Genomic DNA, 17709 nt, shown 5'->3' with positions numbered 1-17709 from the left:
TTTATTTGTTCGTAAAGGGAGAACTCAACAATGACTAAAGATAAGGAAGGTTCTAGTATGACATTCTTTTCAATTATTTGTTACAGAATTTTTTGTTACATCAAAACATAAGCGAAGTATAGTTAATAGAAATGTTACAACTTAAAAACTTTTAAAGACTGCAAAAGTTTGTCGAATTAAATCGGTCTAAAATTATAGAGGTGATAATATAATTGGTGTTTATGAACAAATAATGACGCAGCACCAAATGGTTAGGATATTCCACACAAATTGTGGTATCAAATGGAGCGGGCTCAATAATAGAGTTTAGATTCCGTGCTCCATTACCGTCCTTTGTGAGGTTCGAGTATTAACATAAAATCATTTAGTCAGTGCTGGATTTTGATCGACTTATAGATTTCGATCAAATTATTGTACGGATTTAGTTCTTTTGAATATACGTGGGGCATTATTAATAACATAGTAAGGTGCGTTAGTCTCTTTTTTCTGTTTAAAATGGACAAGCGTACTAATTAGAAGACATACACAAATTCCTAATGACAGAAGAAAATAAGTTAATACAATAAAATAAAACATAGCATATGTTACTCTCAGATAACGTAGCTTTTTAATGGTGAAAGAATTTTTGAAATTGGCCCAGTAGTTTTTGATTTATTTAGATACATACAAAAATCCAAAAATACAAATATTAGTGTAGATATCGAAACAAACATTAATACGATTTTTAAACAAAACAATGTTTTATAAAAAAAATCTTTATCAAACAAATTTAACAAAACCAAGCAAAATATTGTTTTAAGTCTGATAATATTTTTGTAAACGTTGAAGAAAGTAGTGGAAAGTATAAGAAAATACGTATATTTTCTCTTTCACTATAGAAAATAACGCGCTACATGTGCGGACCTTTTGCAGATAAAATGTAATTCTTATATAGATGATTTCGCCTTGCACAATGCAATATGTACGTAAAGTTTTTAAAATGTAAAAGTAAATGCTTATTTTTCTAACAAAGTATGAATTGCAAACTAAATGACGTGGCTGATGAAAGGTAAAAGGATCCGTTCAAGTAGAGAGTAGGTTAGATTTTTCAAGAGAAAACTAAGACATTTCTTATTACTGTTAAGATAAATGTTCATATTTCATTTTTTCCTAATTTCATATAAATATTGTTAAAAAAATAATAGTTAAGATTCTTTGCTGTATTTACTACTTATATTTTCGTTTTTCATTTTTTTTGTATACTATGTTTTTCTTTATTTCATTGTAATTTTCCTTGATAATATGTATAAATGATTAAAAGGTGCGACGCCTATAAACCACGTAAGTGGTTTGTCGGGTATGACTTATGTCTTATGTATGTAATATATTTTTGGAAGTAAAGAATTAAAAAAAAGTAAATAACTTTATAATATACAAATTGAGGCTAAACCTATTTAACAATAACAGCAGTTGTACATCCAAAGATATGTGATGGTTAGGCACAAAAAGTCGCATCTTGGACATGTCATTCAAAAGATAGAAGAGAATCCTGTCAATGTCGTAAGGGCATAGATTAAAAGAGGAACTCATCCATCTTCGTGTTATTCCTCAGATATTTAACGACAAAACATATACTAATATAATAAAGCGTACTTTGTGGCGTAAGATAACAACAGTCAAAGCATATTTTTGAATAACTCCTTCTTTAATAAAAACCCTACACTTACCAAACGATTTAAGGGGTAAATAAATTGAAAAAACCTGCATGTGGGAAAGGGAGCGTAAACTACAAGCTGCCAACATTAAGGACGCGAGGTTATTATGGTAACGGTAATTATGACATTTGCAATTGAGAATTTGACAAATGTAAACAATGAAATAAAGTTTTTATACTTCCATGCGGAAGCCGCACGTGAACAGCTAGCGTACAAAAAATGACATAATATCACTAACATTATAAATGCGAAAATATCGTATTTGCGATATAATATATAAATAATTTGCAAAAACCTACAGTTCAAATATCTAACTAAAGCTAAACATACTTGTAACCTATGGATGTTATTTCATATTTACAACCTTCATAATATTTCCTTACATAAATCCTGTTTCCAATTAAGAGATTTATGAAATGTACATTTGCTTAATGAAAACGTAGCAAATACAAGATTCATGGTCTTTATGATTCGGATGAAGACTTAAGTAATGCACTAACTTCTTTTCAACATAACTGAGAGCGCAGATTCAGCTGTTAATGTTATTAGACTCACAGACTGAAGTAAAAGTACTAAAACAAACAGTTCTCAGAACCTGGAACTACACTTAAATTTATTTTATGGCACGTAAATAATTTTATAGTGAGTATCTAATTTGTTTTATATGTAATATACGTAGTTCGTAAGTTCGAAATCGATTACAACTTTAGTATGCAGATGACATACAAAGTTTTGCTGCATTAAAAAATAGAATTAGAACATTTGCATTTTCGTAATGAACATGACTTTTTTGTTCAGACTTTTTAATATACAAAAATAAAGTAGTCCTAGTACTGCACCACATAAAAATCCATAATCACTTTTCGTCAAATACAAAGCATATTTAACAGAAGATTTGCCCATGACCCTTCTCCCACTAGAAATGACCGCGTAGCTCGTTCGACTGCTCAATGCCGGCATCTCATCGGCAAAGTTGTTATCGAGAATGTTAATTTAGACAACATGTTTCTAATTTCTATTATTAGTTAGGTCATCTTTATAACTCGTTTAAAATTTGAAGCTAGTACTATACAGTACAAAACATTATAAAAACCTCAGTGGTTTAGGGATTTGAACACTTGACTTGTAATCTACAGGTCTCGGGTTCAGATTCCGTCGTATACCAATGTGATTTTCGAATTCATTTGTACTTAATTTACCCGACGTTCTTACGGCGAAGGAAACATGATGCAACCTGCACATATCAGCTAAGAAATTCAAATATGTGTGAAGTCAACCAACCCGTACTGGGCCATCATGGTTGACTATGGCCTATTCATCCCTTACAGAGCTTCGAGCCCCTTAGTGCGGACGTATAGTGAGCTGGTGATGATAAATATTCAATATAGAGACGTATACTGTCCTTGATGTTTATAATATGGTATTTTTTGTTCGCAGGTGAGTGAATCTACTCTACTAGAGTGCAGCAACGGGCGCTACACAGCGTCCGATACGGTGAGTTTCACTGATACATTGGTAGTAAATGCCTTGTAGACGATCGTTAAGCTCCAATTATTCAAAATTCGTTATAAAAATTAATGTGTTTTTTGGGCAATGTGTGTCACGGAGTAGATTTCTTTAGAAGCTGCTTAGCGTTAAGTCATCTATACTTATATAATAGAGCGTAAGCACACAGTACTTCGTCGCGTATGGTGCCGCAATCACAGCATATTTTGAGTAATTCTTTCTACAATAACCTTTCTATAATTAAACTTAAATAAATTAGAAAAAAACTTTCACGTGGGAAAGGGACCATAAACTACAATTTGTCAACATTAAGGAAGCAAGGTTACTATGGTAACAGCAATTGTTATCCAATGTCAAAGGCTTCGTAGTCATTTGCGCATTTGATTTTGACATTTGTTATCGAGAATTTGACAAATGTATACAACAAAATTAAGTTATTATAATTTCATGCGGATGAAGCCGCACGGGAACAGCTAGTCTTCTATAATAGCGAAGGGATCTAAATCTGAATATCCGTGCAGTTTGATAGATTAAACAAATATTAGAAGCATTTTAGAATCAGGAAAAGAAGTTCTTAAAATAAATTAATTTCATCAGACTCTTATTGTTGCAATATCAATCTCTGTTATCTAGTTACTCTGCGGCTTTGAGACTTTAACTAATAATCTTGGAGCAATTAAATGTTTTCTCTTACAGACATCGAGTGTAGTATATAGTACACTTAATTCAGTGGCAAGAGTCCGGTGCATCGGCCCTTGTTGGCCACTTGACTCGGCGCCCGTTCACGGTTCGACTCCAAAGACTAATTACGGCCCAGTTTTTGCCGCCTCACTCTTACACGTTTCCATTGCTTTGAAAAAACTGCTATCACTTCCTTACTAATGAATATCAGCCTTATACCGACGGTATAAAGTCAAAATTTGCTTTCTAAAATGTTGCATTCAAATTATACTTTTAAATTAAAAGTTAATAGTTTCTACTGATTAAGTTATATTGTTGTTCAAGTGTTATCATAATTATATGATAAGACTACGAATCTCTATAGAGCTGATTATGTGATTTTACTCAACTTGAAATTTAAAAAATAAATAAATATATCACGTACATATGACGTTAATCATTTTAAAAACATGAAGTTATTTATAATTAACTGTAGCTGCGATGTTAATATATTTGAGGCGTGAACAAATATTTCTATAAATATATTATCGGCCAAAATATGTTTCCAGTCCATTTAACCGGGCTCAAATTGCATTATTTAAACTGGTGTGGAACGCGAAAGCTGATTTCCGCGCTGCACAATGAGCAAGTGTTCGAGAATGTTCGAGTATGCATAGCTCAGTTTAATTGACATATCATCCCGACCAAAAACCCAGGTCCGTAGTGCTCGCATCGAAAAACATGTGAATAATTAAATTGCAATCAAATACCTATGCTGGAATTCCAAAAACCGAAGCGTAGCGTAACTCAACTCGTCTGCAATTATACTTGGGGATATATGAGTCAAAAGAATTTCATTTAAAAATAGTATCCGGGCGTAGTGGCAGCGATCGCGCACGCCGGCCGCTGCATGTTTACCAATTAGCGGATAACACGCGCCCGCCTTCCCAGAACTACATTCCTCTTTTTTCTTCCTGGCCGTTATTACTTTCAGAACTCTTTTCATGGTTATAGATTAGGTCTACATTATCCTACATTCGATATCATCAACATGTATTGGGATATGATAAAAGAACAATAGCAATATTTAACTTTAGTTGTTTGAATTTTGTTACAAAAGAATTGCATTCTGCTGTAATTCGGACTTTTAATTATAGTCCTCTTTGAGGATTATTTTGTCTCACGTAAGTTTTGGCTCGGTATGTTTTTGAATTTTTAAACTGCTCATTGTGCGACGGAATGTCGTCAGTCATATTGACTCTCATCTACTAAAAAGTGCACCTAAACCTTTAAGGAGTATGAGTCATATTACAACAACTGCTGAACCATGGATGCTTAGAACCAGATTCAGTCAAAAGCTGTGATACTGTCCCAAGTCTAGAATGTGGACCTCCCGAGGGTGACACTAACGAGTGTCAAGTTAAATTTTTGATTGTTAGACTCGAAACAGTCGTAAAACTAAATTGTACGCTTTTAAATTATACAGAACCATAAATACTTGAGTGTAATCCATAGTTCCCTGTCCTACATCGCGTGTGTAATAATCCACCGAGATATGTTCCATGAATATCTTCTGAGCTGTGATAAAACAGCATATGGATGGGTGTTTAACGTATTTAAAACACGCTATGGAATCATTCACCTGGAAACTAACGAGATAGTGCAAATAGGACGGCTGCTTTCTCGTTCCCGTGACTAAAGTTATTCAAGTCCTAACGTCTACCGATACTCGTGTATACGTATCGATGTATTCGCAAACTCCCACTTATACCTTGTTATGAATGTGGCTGTTTCAAATGCGATTATAACTGTGCACCGCTTTCACCTGGTGTATGCACACGCAATTTATATTGCACTGATGTAGAACAAGCGTTGCAGCGTTGCTAAATAATGAAGCGTTCTAAACATTAATTTTGTTGAGCCGTACATGACAATGTAAGTAGTCTATTAACGTGATGCAAGCTTTATAAATCACTTGCTGCGTTTTATATTTATTTATACGCTCATGCCTTAAACGGTAGATGAATCGAAATCTTCCGACGATTTTAATTTCCGATCGGTGGACGCGTCTGCAATCGTAAGTCATTGTGAAACCAGTATCTTAAATGTAACCGTGGTAACCATTGTTTCTCATACAAGTAATCGTCCAAGTCATCGACAGAACCCGTTCCACACCGGCGCGGCGGCGGCAACGCGTCGTAGAATGTTATTACCTCGACCGGGAAGCGCGGGCGCAGCGGCGTGCAACAGAGATGCACTGCGAAGAAAGTGCCGAGAGAGAGCGGGAAGCGGCTAATGGCAGGAGGCAAGGGGTCAGCGAAAGTGCATTGCCTCGGCCGCGATGCTCCAGCCGATGGGAAATGTAACTCTCGAAGTACGTGGAATATTTACCGACATGGGAAAAATGGGTAATTGCTAATTGTAATTAAACATGAATGAAGCAATTTCTTTTATAAATCTAGTGTTATGTCACATATCTAACAGTTTCTTCTTTGCTACTGTCAATTTGAAATCTCGCAAACATTTTATCTGGGTTAGATGCTGCCTTACATTGATCATCTTAGCATAAAGTTGGTGATTTACCTTGATTAATCGTGTGACTTAATTAAAGTTGATATCGGTAAAGAAGTACGGAAGAGAAGTACATACTGTGCCGACCCTCTGTAGGGACAAGGGAAAACTGACGATAATGATCAGTAAAATGACGATACGATATAAGTAATATGTGATTTGCAAATAACTTCGGTGATTTTAAAATTTGTGAGAGATGTATTTCTTTGTTTCTAATTTATAAGAGTGTTTGTTAAAAGCAATTCGTTATCTCTTTTCAGTAGAAATATTAGCTATTACGATTTAGAGATCTTGCTTCCGTCATCGGAAGTCATGAATTTATCTGGTAATTTTCCTACTAGTTTCTTTACGATCGCCACGAAAAGAGTTAGGTGGCGTCTTTTATTACATCACACAGTAGTCTTAAAAACACAAACAAGTTAAGCTTGGCGGAGATTAATTCGAACCGTAAACAAATATGTAATTTTATAATGTTACAAAACACAAGAATAGACAGGCTACTATCAAATCATATTCGTGTACCAGCTCTAAATGAATTGACGATCTCTGAGTTATAATTCTCACAATCATATCTAATCTGCCTTAATTTTTAGTGTGTAGTGATTCAATCTATTAATATGTAACGTTTTCATTAACAACTTGTGTAATTGTTTTAATCGCGGTGGCTTTCAATAAATTCTTTCTTTTGTGTTAAATACAAAACTGACTGGAGTTTAAATTTAAGGGTGAGGCAAGAATGAAGCGTGTCAAGTGGGGCTTAGAACTCTCAGGCAGAACGGAGGGCCGGTTTGCTGTCGAAAACAAAGGAGTTACACTGAACAGCCGAAGGTTCTACTATACCTGTACTCTTTATTAGTTACCTCTCGGTCGAGACTCCGGATCGTGGTAACAGCACTTTTTGCTAGACATTCCTTTCAATTGTACAATATTCAGAAAAGTACCAGTCATTTTTAAACGACTATTTGTCTTTACATAGTTCGAGAACATGTATTATTTGCCATCGATGTATTCTTAAATTATAATCGGGAAAATCAGCAAAAACGTCACCTACGAGTTCAGGTGTATTGTAGATTAGGTACAACTTTCTGAGCGGTAGTTTAATATGCAACGAATTTAATAGTTAATGCAAGCGCGACGCGGAGCGAGCCAGTGTGTTCACAAATTACTCCACACTTACCGCCCGGCGGGGATACACCGCGCTGCCTAGATTTATGTAACACTTCGACTTGCCAACCCTACTCTTGGCCGTTACCTCCGAATGTTATCCACCCAAAAACACATTAACAAACATTTTTAACCAACAATTTTCCAGGCGAGTTACGGCGGCGAATTAACGACACCTTAAAACAATTCCGAACACACTTTCCCCATTATATGTAAAAGTAATAAAAAGTCACTGAATCGTCCAACTTTTTATGCTAATGTCGAGATATCGTTAAGTATACGCGTTAAATAATTCACTAAGCGCGGTCAGCCGCACTGAAACCTGAATTTATTCATCGACCAATGAAAAATTAATTGTGTCTATCTTAAAATTTTTATGAGATAATAACTGACCTTATTCTTTCTTTATGACGAATAATTCGTTAAATCCATCTACATTATTTTTAATGATACCTCAAGAAACAAAAGCAATTTGAGAGTAAAGAAAGCACACGGTCATTTCCTGATAAAATTTATTTTGATTAATTGCTTTCACAAATGAAGCATTTCTTGTCGAAGTCGTTTTCAAACTCCACCAATAATTTGGTAAAAAGGTAGAGGTAAACGGTGTGAAATTTTAAGAGTCGTTGCTGAGTGATTTACGAAAAGAATTTTACGTGAAAACACAATTCTTAATGCCCAATGTCGACAGCTAATTATGAATTAATTTACAACAGATTACATGTTATCCTGCAGACATCACGAGAAACTTTTTAATTGAAATTCTTTCGGGAAGTAAAAAGCAATTTCATTTTCCGCTAATAATTTCAATTCTTTGGACAGACAACAAATTGTAAAGAAATTATGAACATACAAAACTTTTATTTTATAATTATTTTATTTCATCTAATTGTTAAAATTACGATATTTTTGAATTTCGTAGACATGACTGAGGTAGAATTAAAATTATTAGTTTGCAAAATGTGTAAGTTTCTGTAAAACAACAGTAAAAGTGTTAACAAATCTAAAGTTTAAAATTCTCATGAATCAAAATTACACATTTTCAAATTTAAAATTAAACGGCAACGAAAAAGTAAACAGTTTCTTTCACAACTAAGAAACTGATTTCTTAAAATTTTATGATTCAATATGTAGAAGACGGAGTAGCTCATATTTTTTAAACAATACGATTTCGGCACTCGTGAGATACGTTTCGCTTCAGCGTATCTCTGGTTGAGTTCTAAAGAGCAAGTAAATTTGTTGCGTAAACATCCGGTGCGAATCTACGGCGTTTGTTTCCCAAATATCTCCGCGGTAGTTAACATTCAGATCACAAAACGTGAAAAATAAACGTCATTTTTTTTCTCTCGCACTTTTTCGGCAACCGCCCTCAACGACCACTCAACCCAATTCTTTTCATATCTATGACAGGCGGCATGCTGGTCGCTTTTAAAGAAAACCTATTCATTTTGACCTCAAGACGGTGTTGAACTTAATAACGGGGCCGGGAGCCGAACGCGGCGCGGCAGCGGGCGAGTGGAGCGCGCATCATCATTACGATTTAATTTCAAGGGAAAGCGGCCGTGACAAAGTCTACGGTGCCATTATTCCGTTCCACCTCAGAGGGTGTTTAATAAACAAATGACGCGGGGTCTCATAATGATGTACCGACTCCCCCTGCTCGCCTCACGCCTTAGAAAGCCTACTTAATGGTTCCAACTGTAAGGAAAACAAGAATTGCAAGCGACAGAACTTTACACACAATCGGTTTAATATTTAACTTAAGCACATGTTAAGGTAACTTATTAGAATAAAAGTTGCAAAATAAAAATTCCTTTCCAAGATCTTTAAACTGGCCAATTACTCCAAAAATTTTAGTCGCTTTAAACTGTAAAATTAAATGAAGATAACAGGCGTTTTGTCTGCTCCGAAACTTCCCCTTCCTAATTTATTCGCTGAACTTTATGTCTTTGTAGACGTGATCTAAGACTGTTCTCCAACTTTTACCATTTTCTTCTTCACACCATGTGAAATGTTGAAAATTGTGTGACGATTAAATATTCCACTTTTCTTGCTCAACCATTTATCTTCTGTAAAATACTTTGGTCAAGTACATCTAAAAATGTTCTAGCAATTATAAATTTATACTTCGTTTTCTGAAGACGATAAAGTAATATAAAATTAATAAGAGTGGAATGAGCGGAGTACGAGGTGCTGGCACGTTGACAGCCGTAGCATGTATTGTTTACATTACTTCACAAATGGGCTCGATACTTCCACGGGCATTAGCACCTGTCACAGTGTCGCTGTCTTAATAACAGTATTTATAAGGAAAACTCGGTCGAACACGAAAATACAATTTGGTAAAAGGTGGAAACTGTCACAGTAACGCAAGTGAAACATTAGGCGGGCGGGGCGCAGACACGTGAGCCCGCCCGGCGCGCGCCGCACACGATTCAAACAGAATTACTGACTACTAATATACATGTTACCAAATCATGCTTCACCCACTCTATTTGTGTAACAACTCATCAATTATTTCTGTTATATGTACATGTGGAATTGTAAAGTTTTAGATTGTAAACATATATATTTTCCGAATCGAGCTAGAGGTTAATACTAGTAGGTATTTGTTTTACATGTATTTCTAAGACATTATATGCGATATGCACTTTGTTAGCCATTGCCTTTATTACAATCTAGTTGGTACCTAGTGCTAGTTCTTGTTGAACTATTGTTAGTTCGCAAACTTTGCAAGTGTAGTAAGTTTCTAAATTAAAGCGCTCTATCATTTATATAGATTTAATCAGTAATGGTAGTGGCGAGATTAACCGATAAAGGATTATCGTATGATGAACACGTCCCGGGGGCCTCTGGCGGACAAATCGGGGCTATCGCCACAAATTCACCCGCAACAAACCACCTCGTGAGGGCCCAAACGAAGATTAATAGTCGGCGCGCAGGATTACGGCGGTTACGAACGAGCATTCGCCGGCGAATAAACGCTCGTTGCGAACTCATTTTGCTCAGTACCAACGTTGTTATTAAGATTAAATAAAATTGTTTTGTTGTATTAGTGTACGGCGTACCTTCTACGGTCTTTAACATTTATTTTCATGTTTTTGTACTACATTTTTATCTACTTTTAAAAAGCACGTAATACTTTTGTATATCTCAATTGAACAGAAATCAATCATTTTAACAGAGGTTCGATGGATGAAATAGTGTATGTACATAAATAAATAAAGATATCACAAATCTCTTAGAGTATGCCAAAGAAAAGTTTAGTACTCCCGATTCTAAGTATAAAGACACGGATTCAATTCTTTACGCGAGCGTAGGAAAAAATAACAAAGCATCCGAGAAGAGGTCCGGATCTCATTTGGACAAATCGCTCGTAGCGGTCAGGTCAGATACCAATAACAAGGGACTCGCGTGCTATTGTACTCCTAGCCGTCATTAGCCTGCTTCCGTATATTCCTTCCATTCGCCATTTACAGGCCGCGCCACTCTTATTTCAATAGCAGTATGAGATAAACTTGATTGTCGTTTTCGACTCGTCGACCGCTCTCAGTGCAACACGAGCCAATAAAAGTGAACAGCGTGTCTTCAAGCGAATTTATCACGAGTTTCGTAATACTTTTTATTGAACTGTAAGGTGATAAACGACTACAACATCCACCTGAATACAAGATCAATACATTATTACCGCAAGTCATAGGGTATAGAGAAAATGCATGTATTTTTTCTTTTTTAAAAGATTCTACTTGTTATAAGATAACCAGAAAAAAGTATCGATTCGAAAAAATTGAACCATTGAGCTAAAAATAATAAAATAAAACTACGATCATTTTCGTGCGAGTAAAACGCGCCGGTGTTGGCTTGAGACATGTGACGTCAATAGTCACATTTCATTCATCACATTGACTCAGATGTCACTTTGATGTAAAACACAACAAAGTATCTCATTGCTCCTCCGAATTATCAACAGTCAAAAACAAAAATACACTTTGAAATTTTTCAATTTCGCCAATAATTCGCGTTACATTACAAAAATTATTTAGAGGTATGTTTTAATAGTAATAGAGAATATTTGAAAAAAGTTTGGTCCAATTTGGATAAATCCTATTAGCTCTATCACGTATTGTTTGAACTATTTCATTTCGGTTTGCAGCGATTTCTTTATCAAAAACAATACGCACAACGAGTGCTATTGGGTTTAGCAATTCAAACTGATTAATTCGACATGTTATAAATACACAACGGTACAATTCAACGCCAAAGTAAACGGGATGAGCTTTATATTTAAGCCAATTAATGAAAGCGTCGCGAACTCGCGGTGGAAACATATATTTTCAAGATAAAGACATCGCCTTAAACGAGTATTTGGGCGCGTTAATAAGCTACGTTACGTAGTAATTAATTGGTTCGATCTACTAATATTGAGGTCTATGTTAAAAACATTTTGTATCGTAATGCGGGAGCGTTAGAATGCAATTTAGAATGGCAAGCCGCGCGAAAGCTAATACAATCATGGAGTACTTTACTATCTTCTTATTTAATTCAGCTGCTTCCATTATAAAACACGGGACAGTCGTACCAGAGAGCAATGCAAACTCGAACTTGTTGCATTTTAGTTAATTAATCTCCGGCTAGATCAGATAAATGGTTTCCGTATAAACCAATCTCATTCAGTCTGCGTTCGATGACGTCCAAGTTTACGTTTATATCCTTTCCTAACTAATAGAATCTTTGCACGTAAAAGACATACACAAGTTTCGTGTGTTTGACATGTTGAAATCTATAGGGACTTCTTGTTAATAGTTGTTTAGTAATATTACGGTGACTTTTATGTTCGAGCAAATTTTTTGATTTAATGATCTCCGGAATGCTCCAAGTTTTCTTTTATACAGATATCCTATTAAACTTATGGATTAAGATTTTTATTCATGTAAATGTAAGTAATATTAAGCAATCATACTTCATACTAGTATTATAAGTGTGATGGATAGATTGGATGGATGGATGTTTGTTAGAGTTTGTAGGCTAAACTGCTGAACGGATCTCAATGAAATTTGCCATAGATGTAGAAGATAGTCTTGAAGAACATATAGGCTACTTGGTTTTTTTTTTAGTTACCACTCGGACGGAGTCGCGGGCGAAAGCTAGTACTTTATATTGTTCTACAGCCATATTTATCACTTTGCTAAAGTTAATTTAAGTATTTAATTTACTTTGCAAGCTAGTAAAGATTTATGTTATTTTTCGTTCTGTTACTTTGCGTACACCCATGCGTAGTTGATCATAAACTATTTAAAATAAAATAACCGATTTAAAATATTAAAGAGAACTCTCGATCATGTAACCTAACGAAGGGAAAGGGAGTACGAAGGCGCGGGGCCTGAGATCAAGTGACTGCTGTCAAACATGAGTAATGGTATTGTCAAGTGCAGTAGCTGTTCGATCGGTGTGATTAACTCGTCCAGCGGGGGCTAGTTGCGGCACAATCGATACTTTACCTTCGGGACACCGCTTTGCAATCATTACAGTCGACACCCGGAAATGAGGTGTCTTTATTTTTTTTTCATTTCACAATTACATTATTTGATTGATGTAATTTTTTTAGATAATTTATTCATCATTCTACGACTGGAATTAAAACTAATAATAATTCGAACCAATTTTGATACTATAATCTAATCGCTTCTTTATTTCGAAACACTTATCGGTTTTAACTGGATGTTTAAAAAGAATCTACGTATCCATATATTTGTTACATTTATTTACAACTAGCTATTGCCCGCAACTTCGTCCACGGAATATTAAGATAAAAAAGTAGCCTATAATATGTCCGACGCATTTTTCGTTATTAGCAACACAAATACATTATCTTCCCGAAATCTAGAATATTTCTTTTGATATTACAAACAGACACTTAATTTTATTATGTGTACAGATATAGATTATTTTTTTTAATTAAAGGAAAGGTCAAAAGCGTGTCGTAACTGTGGGGCTTTTCATTAAAGAATGAATTATTCAAAAATATGCTGTGATTGATGACATCCTACGCCACAAAGTAGTGTGTGTTTAAAATTTATTATATTGGTATAGAAGTATAGATTATAGTGAGGAGTAAGATATACAAACAAATGGTATGACAATATAACAAATGGTAATGGTATATCGGTAATGCGTAAGGCGTGTATTGTGTAACATAATTCATAAATTCTGCTTATGAGAGGCGCGACGTACGGGCTGCGGGCGCGGGCTGCGAAATCTCGATGCGTGCGACAAGCAGCCTAATCCCGACTTAGCTGAGTCAAGGAAATGACAGCTCATGCAAACTGCCTCTTCATTCCGCCGCCTCACTTCTTTACTTATGGCGTAGGCGTGAGTATTGTTGACACTGCGATTTCGTCTATGTAATTGTGACGAGTTTGTATTCGTTTGCGAGTGTTTTGCTTTGTTATGTTTTATCATTTTTTAAAAGAACACAATTGTGACGTTACTTAATATATTATGTAACCTTAGGACCTTGACAATCACAAATACATAGATGCGATATTAGAAAAAACTATTTGTATTGATATAAATGATGTACTCTCGTGGGTATGATTAAAGAAAATGCTCAAAATTAAGGTCACATTAAAACGATTATTGTTTTGAAAGCGCTCCATTAATTAATATTAGTATGCTTGTAATCCTAAAGCCTATCAAAAGAGATTTAATATGCCCACTAGCAGATAATATCTCTTTGTGCGTCTCTCAAAGTGAGGGTGTGCCTTTGAAATACATTTACTAAGGCGTGACTCGCAACATGTAGGTATATTTTTCCAGGAATATAATTCGAGTTTTGTAGTTAATTATCCCACAATACGTAAACAGAGGTATGTCTTTTAGTAAATTGTTGAGATAATTTTAGCGGGTAGCTTTGTTATTAGAAATGTTTCCGTTTAACGAGCCGGCCATTAGGCCAGAATTTAATAAGCCAACGATTTACAATCATTAGAGAGGGAGATGAAGAATTACGAGCTCTCCCCTCTCGCTCCCGCTCGCAAGTCATGCGCCGTCTTTATTGTTTATCGTAAGATCTGTCAAGGTAATCGGGGCCAACCCTAATAAAGGTAAGTAATTTTAAGCACACTGCCACATCTCGGGCCCGACTTTCTGACATCTGCGTTGCCCATAAGTAAAGTTCAAATGTTGAAATAAGGGAATGAAACTCGAGTTCTAATTTATGCTTACCCACATGAGAATATTAAGGGCAGGGAGATGTAGGTGTAAGATATGAGTTGGTGCGAGCGCGTACCTTGCGCGTATGACGTATGCCAGGCAATTAGTTCCTGCTCACCCTCTCCTAGTTAAGGGTAAGCAGTCACTCATTAACTATGTATATATAAGTTACACCAGATGTAATTTCACAAATGCAATTAAATAAAGGATTAACTCATGCGTTAGTACTAGTCGCTTAGCATGGCTTTTCTCGGAATAAAATAAAATATAAGGAAATATATGAAATAGTTACGCACTGAATAAGACTTTCTGGTGGTAGAAATTTTAATATCAAAGATACTAAAATTCTTAGTAGTCAAAGTATTTAAATGTTCAGATATTCATTTCCATATAAAAAAAAAACTGTTGGCATAAATCCGTTGGGTCTTTACTCCATTTGTCCCGGCTTAACAGATATTGCAAAACTTCGTTTTAGATAAGTAGCAATAAATGCTACCTCGCTACACCAGTGCTTTTATACTGAATTAAAACTGAATCCTTTTCTTCCAACAAACAAGAAAAGAACTTACTATCTAGCTTTTTGCGAGTTTAAAAAGTATCCTCACTTTGAACACAAAGTATCCATAAAAATGTCCAACCTCGCAATTAACACAATTCCACTTCGCCCGCGACAGTTTCGAGATAAAAATGGAAAAGAAGTAATGGATTGATGTCAAACTTGCCGTGAAAAATTTTAGTCAATGGAGGAGATAATTTCCTCGGGAGAAGTGTTTTATAAAATTTCTATGAAAAATTGTCGCCTCGCCGCGGTCTCGGGGGCGCGCTGTCGCTTGTCGCCCCGAGCCCCGTGCCCCGAGCCGGCGCAGTAATTTAGCCTCATTTGTTTTCTATGAATATTTATTAGCCGATTCGAAAACAATGACCGTATTGAAATTTAGTATGTGCGACGCACACACTCGCTCGTATCGAAAATATCGTTTCCACCCAACAACTTTTCTAATTACGGTCGCTCCCGCGTTCAATTCAGGCAATTAGTGGAAGTATAAAAATATTTGAATTTTTAATGAAATTTTTCATTTGAAACTTGGTCCGGCCGAGCAAAGGCAGTAATAAAACCGCGCACCAAAAGCGTGATATTTAAATTTACCGCCGCGCCAACTTCATCGCCGGCGACAATTCAATTACAACTAATAGCCTCTGATTCATGTTTGTATTGCTAATTAGTCGTCGACTCAAGTTTTGTCACTCCTCACTTGTGCCGCCCTTGCGGTTTCGCATCCGCCTGGCGTGCTCGCCGCTTTGTGTAATAGATTGTTCTTTACTGAATGAGGCTCAGCTTTAAACGTTGCCTTTTGTTTGTGCATAATTTAATGTACGTATTTTCGTTCCGTAACAACATCAGTGTTGTCTTCCTCCGCTAGATAAGACACGGCCGAGTGCGCCGTATGCGATGTCGCGGAAAAAGTGAGAGAAGTAAAAGAAAACCGAGAAATGTTTTAGATACATTTAGTTGAATACAATGTCTCGTGAAAGTTAGATAAGTCGCACCGTCACTCACTGAAACTAGAGATCAATGCCACTGAAGAAACTTGTAAATCCTATTTTGAAACCGCAAGGGTCACTCAGGAGTTAAGTAACCATCATCTGCATAACTTTGTGCTGTATTGTATCTATGAATTCGTTGTATTTATTAGAAAAAATGTTGACAAACACTAGCAATATTAATTTACACAGACAACGTTTTATTTAGTTTCACTTAGTATAGTTGAACACGGTAACTGGTTGCGAGAGGATCTGTAATACAAATTATTCCATATAAAAAGCGGCCGGCTGTCGCTGCCGGTACAAGTTTTAAATAAGCACCGCTGCCAGTGTTCTCGTTATTTGAATTTATTGTCAGTAACTTTACATTTTAAATGGTAATTGAATGACACTTTTGTTGCTGCGCAAAAAAACTGATATTACTTTAAATATTTATAGTGTATGGAATAGAAATTAATTTAAACGCGCAAACTCATTCGAAAAGGTATTAAATGCCTTTTAGGATGTAAGTGTAACGGAGCGAGAGCTGGATACCTTAATAGGATTGGGCTACGTTGATAGTTGGTAGTATTGGCATTGTATTGGCTGGGACGTAGGATGTGGATGGGGCTCGCGGGCGGCGCGGGGAGGCACCTGTTGCGCCGAACTATTTTATTAGCGCGAGTGTGTCGGTGGGCCATTCTTTACGGTTCTTTTGTGAGCGTCGCGTTAGTTCGCAGCGAGCGCCGCCGACGCGACGGCAACGCGACGTGATTGGCCCGGTTTATAAAGCAAACAGCAGGCATATTTTCCGTTTGTGCCGGCCTTTTGTCTGTTATCATTCATTCTGTATGCTTAAATTCCAATTCCGTCGCGTTTGCTTTCGCTGTGAATATTTCTCGTGAAAATGTATGACTTGTGAATGAAAGATCCCCTTTATGTTGTTTGTTTTGTTTTTTTCGTTTACGTAGTTTATTGAATTATGCAAGAAAATATGTTTTTATACCCGAGTCTGTTGCTTTGTTTTTACTTAAGCTAGTGCAATCTGCATTGTGCAGTTACAAGATCCGCATGTCAAGATTGTCATCCCGGCAGACGGCATTGCGGTGCTTGCATAAATTGAAGGCTTTGCCGCCATAACGTAGCCGGGAATTTCCCTCAGGGTTATCGACGGGAAAAAACCGGATTCATCTCGCACTTCCAATGCTGGATCTGTAATTCAATATTACCCATTAAGTTCCATGAGTTTATAGATGCAATTTCCATGAGTAATTCCTTCACTTCCAATAGTTTAACATTTTTCTGGTTTTTATAAGGATTGATTTATTTTGTATCAGTGCCTTTTTATTTTTACTAATGTTACTGGCTAGATAGAAATTCT

General features: G+C 36.0%; 1 protein-coding gene across 7 annotated transcripts in view; it reads left to right on the top strand.

Annotated features, from left to right (window-relative positions):
* The window catches only part of LOC106105455 (polypyrimidine tract-binding protein 2), a 316933-nt gene that overhangs the window by 207256 nt on the left and 91968 nt on the right, over positions 1 to 17709 (top strand). For 3 of the 7 annotated variants that reach the window (XM_013285757.1, XM_013285755.1, XM_013285759.1), the window contains one exon: positions 3132 to 3188. The exons of the other annotated variants lie outside the window; for them this stretch is intronic. In XM_013285757.1, coding sequence (XP_013141211.1) covers positions 3132 to 3188 — 57 coding nt within the window. The remainder of the gene's footprint in view (positions 1 to 3131; positions 3189 to 17709) is intronic. 7 annotated transcript variants of the gene reach the window in all.

This window comes from Papilio polytes, unplaced genomic scaffold (genome assembly GCF_000836215.1).
Source record: "Papilio polytes unplaced genomic scaffold, Ppol_1.0 DF822845.1, whole genome shotgun sequence".
In the NCBI taxonomy this organism is placed as follows: domain Eukaryota; kingdom Metazoa; phylum Arthropoda; class Insecta; order Lepidoptera; family Papilionidae; genus Papilio; species Papilio polytes.
Note: the sequence above shows the minus strand (reverse complement) of the source record. Positions and strands in the feature narration are given on the sequence as shown.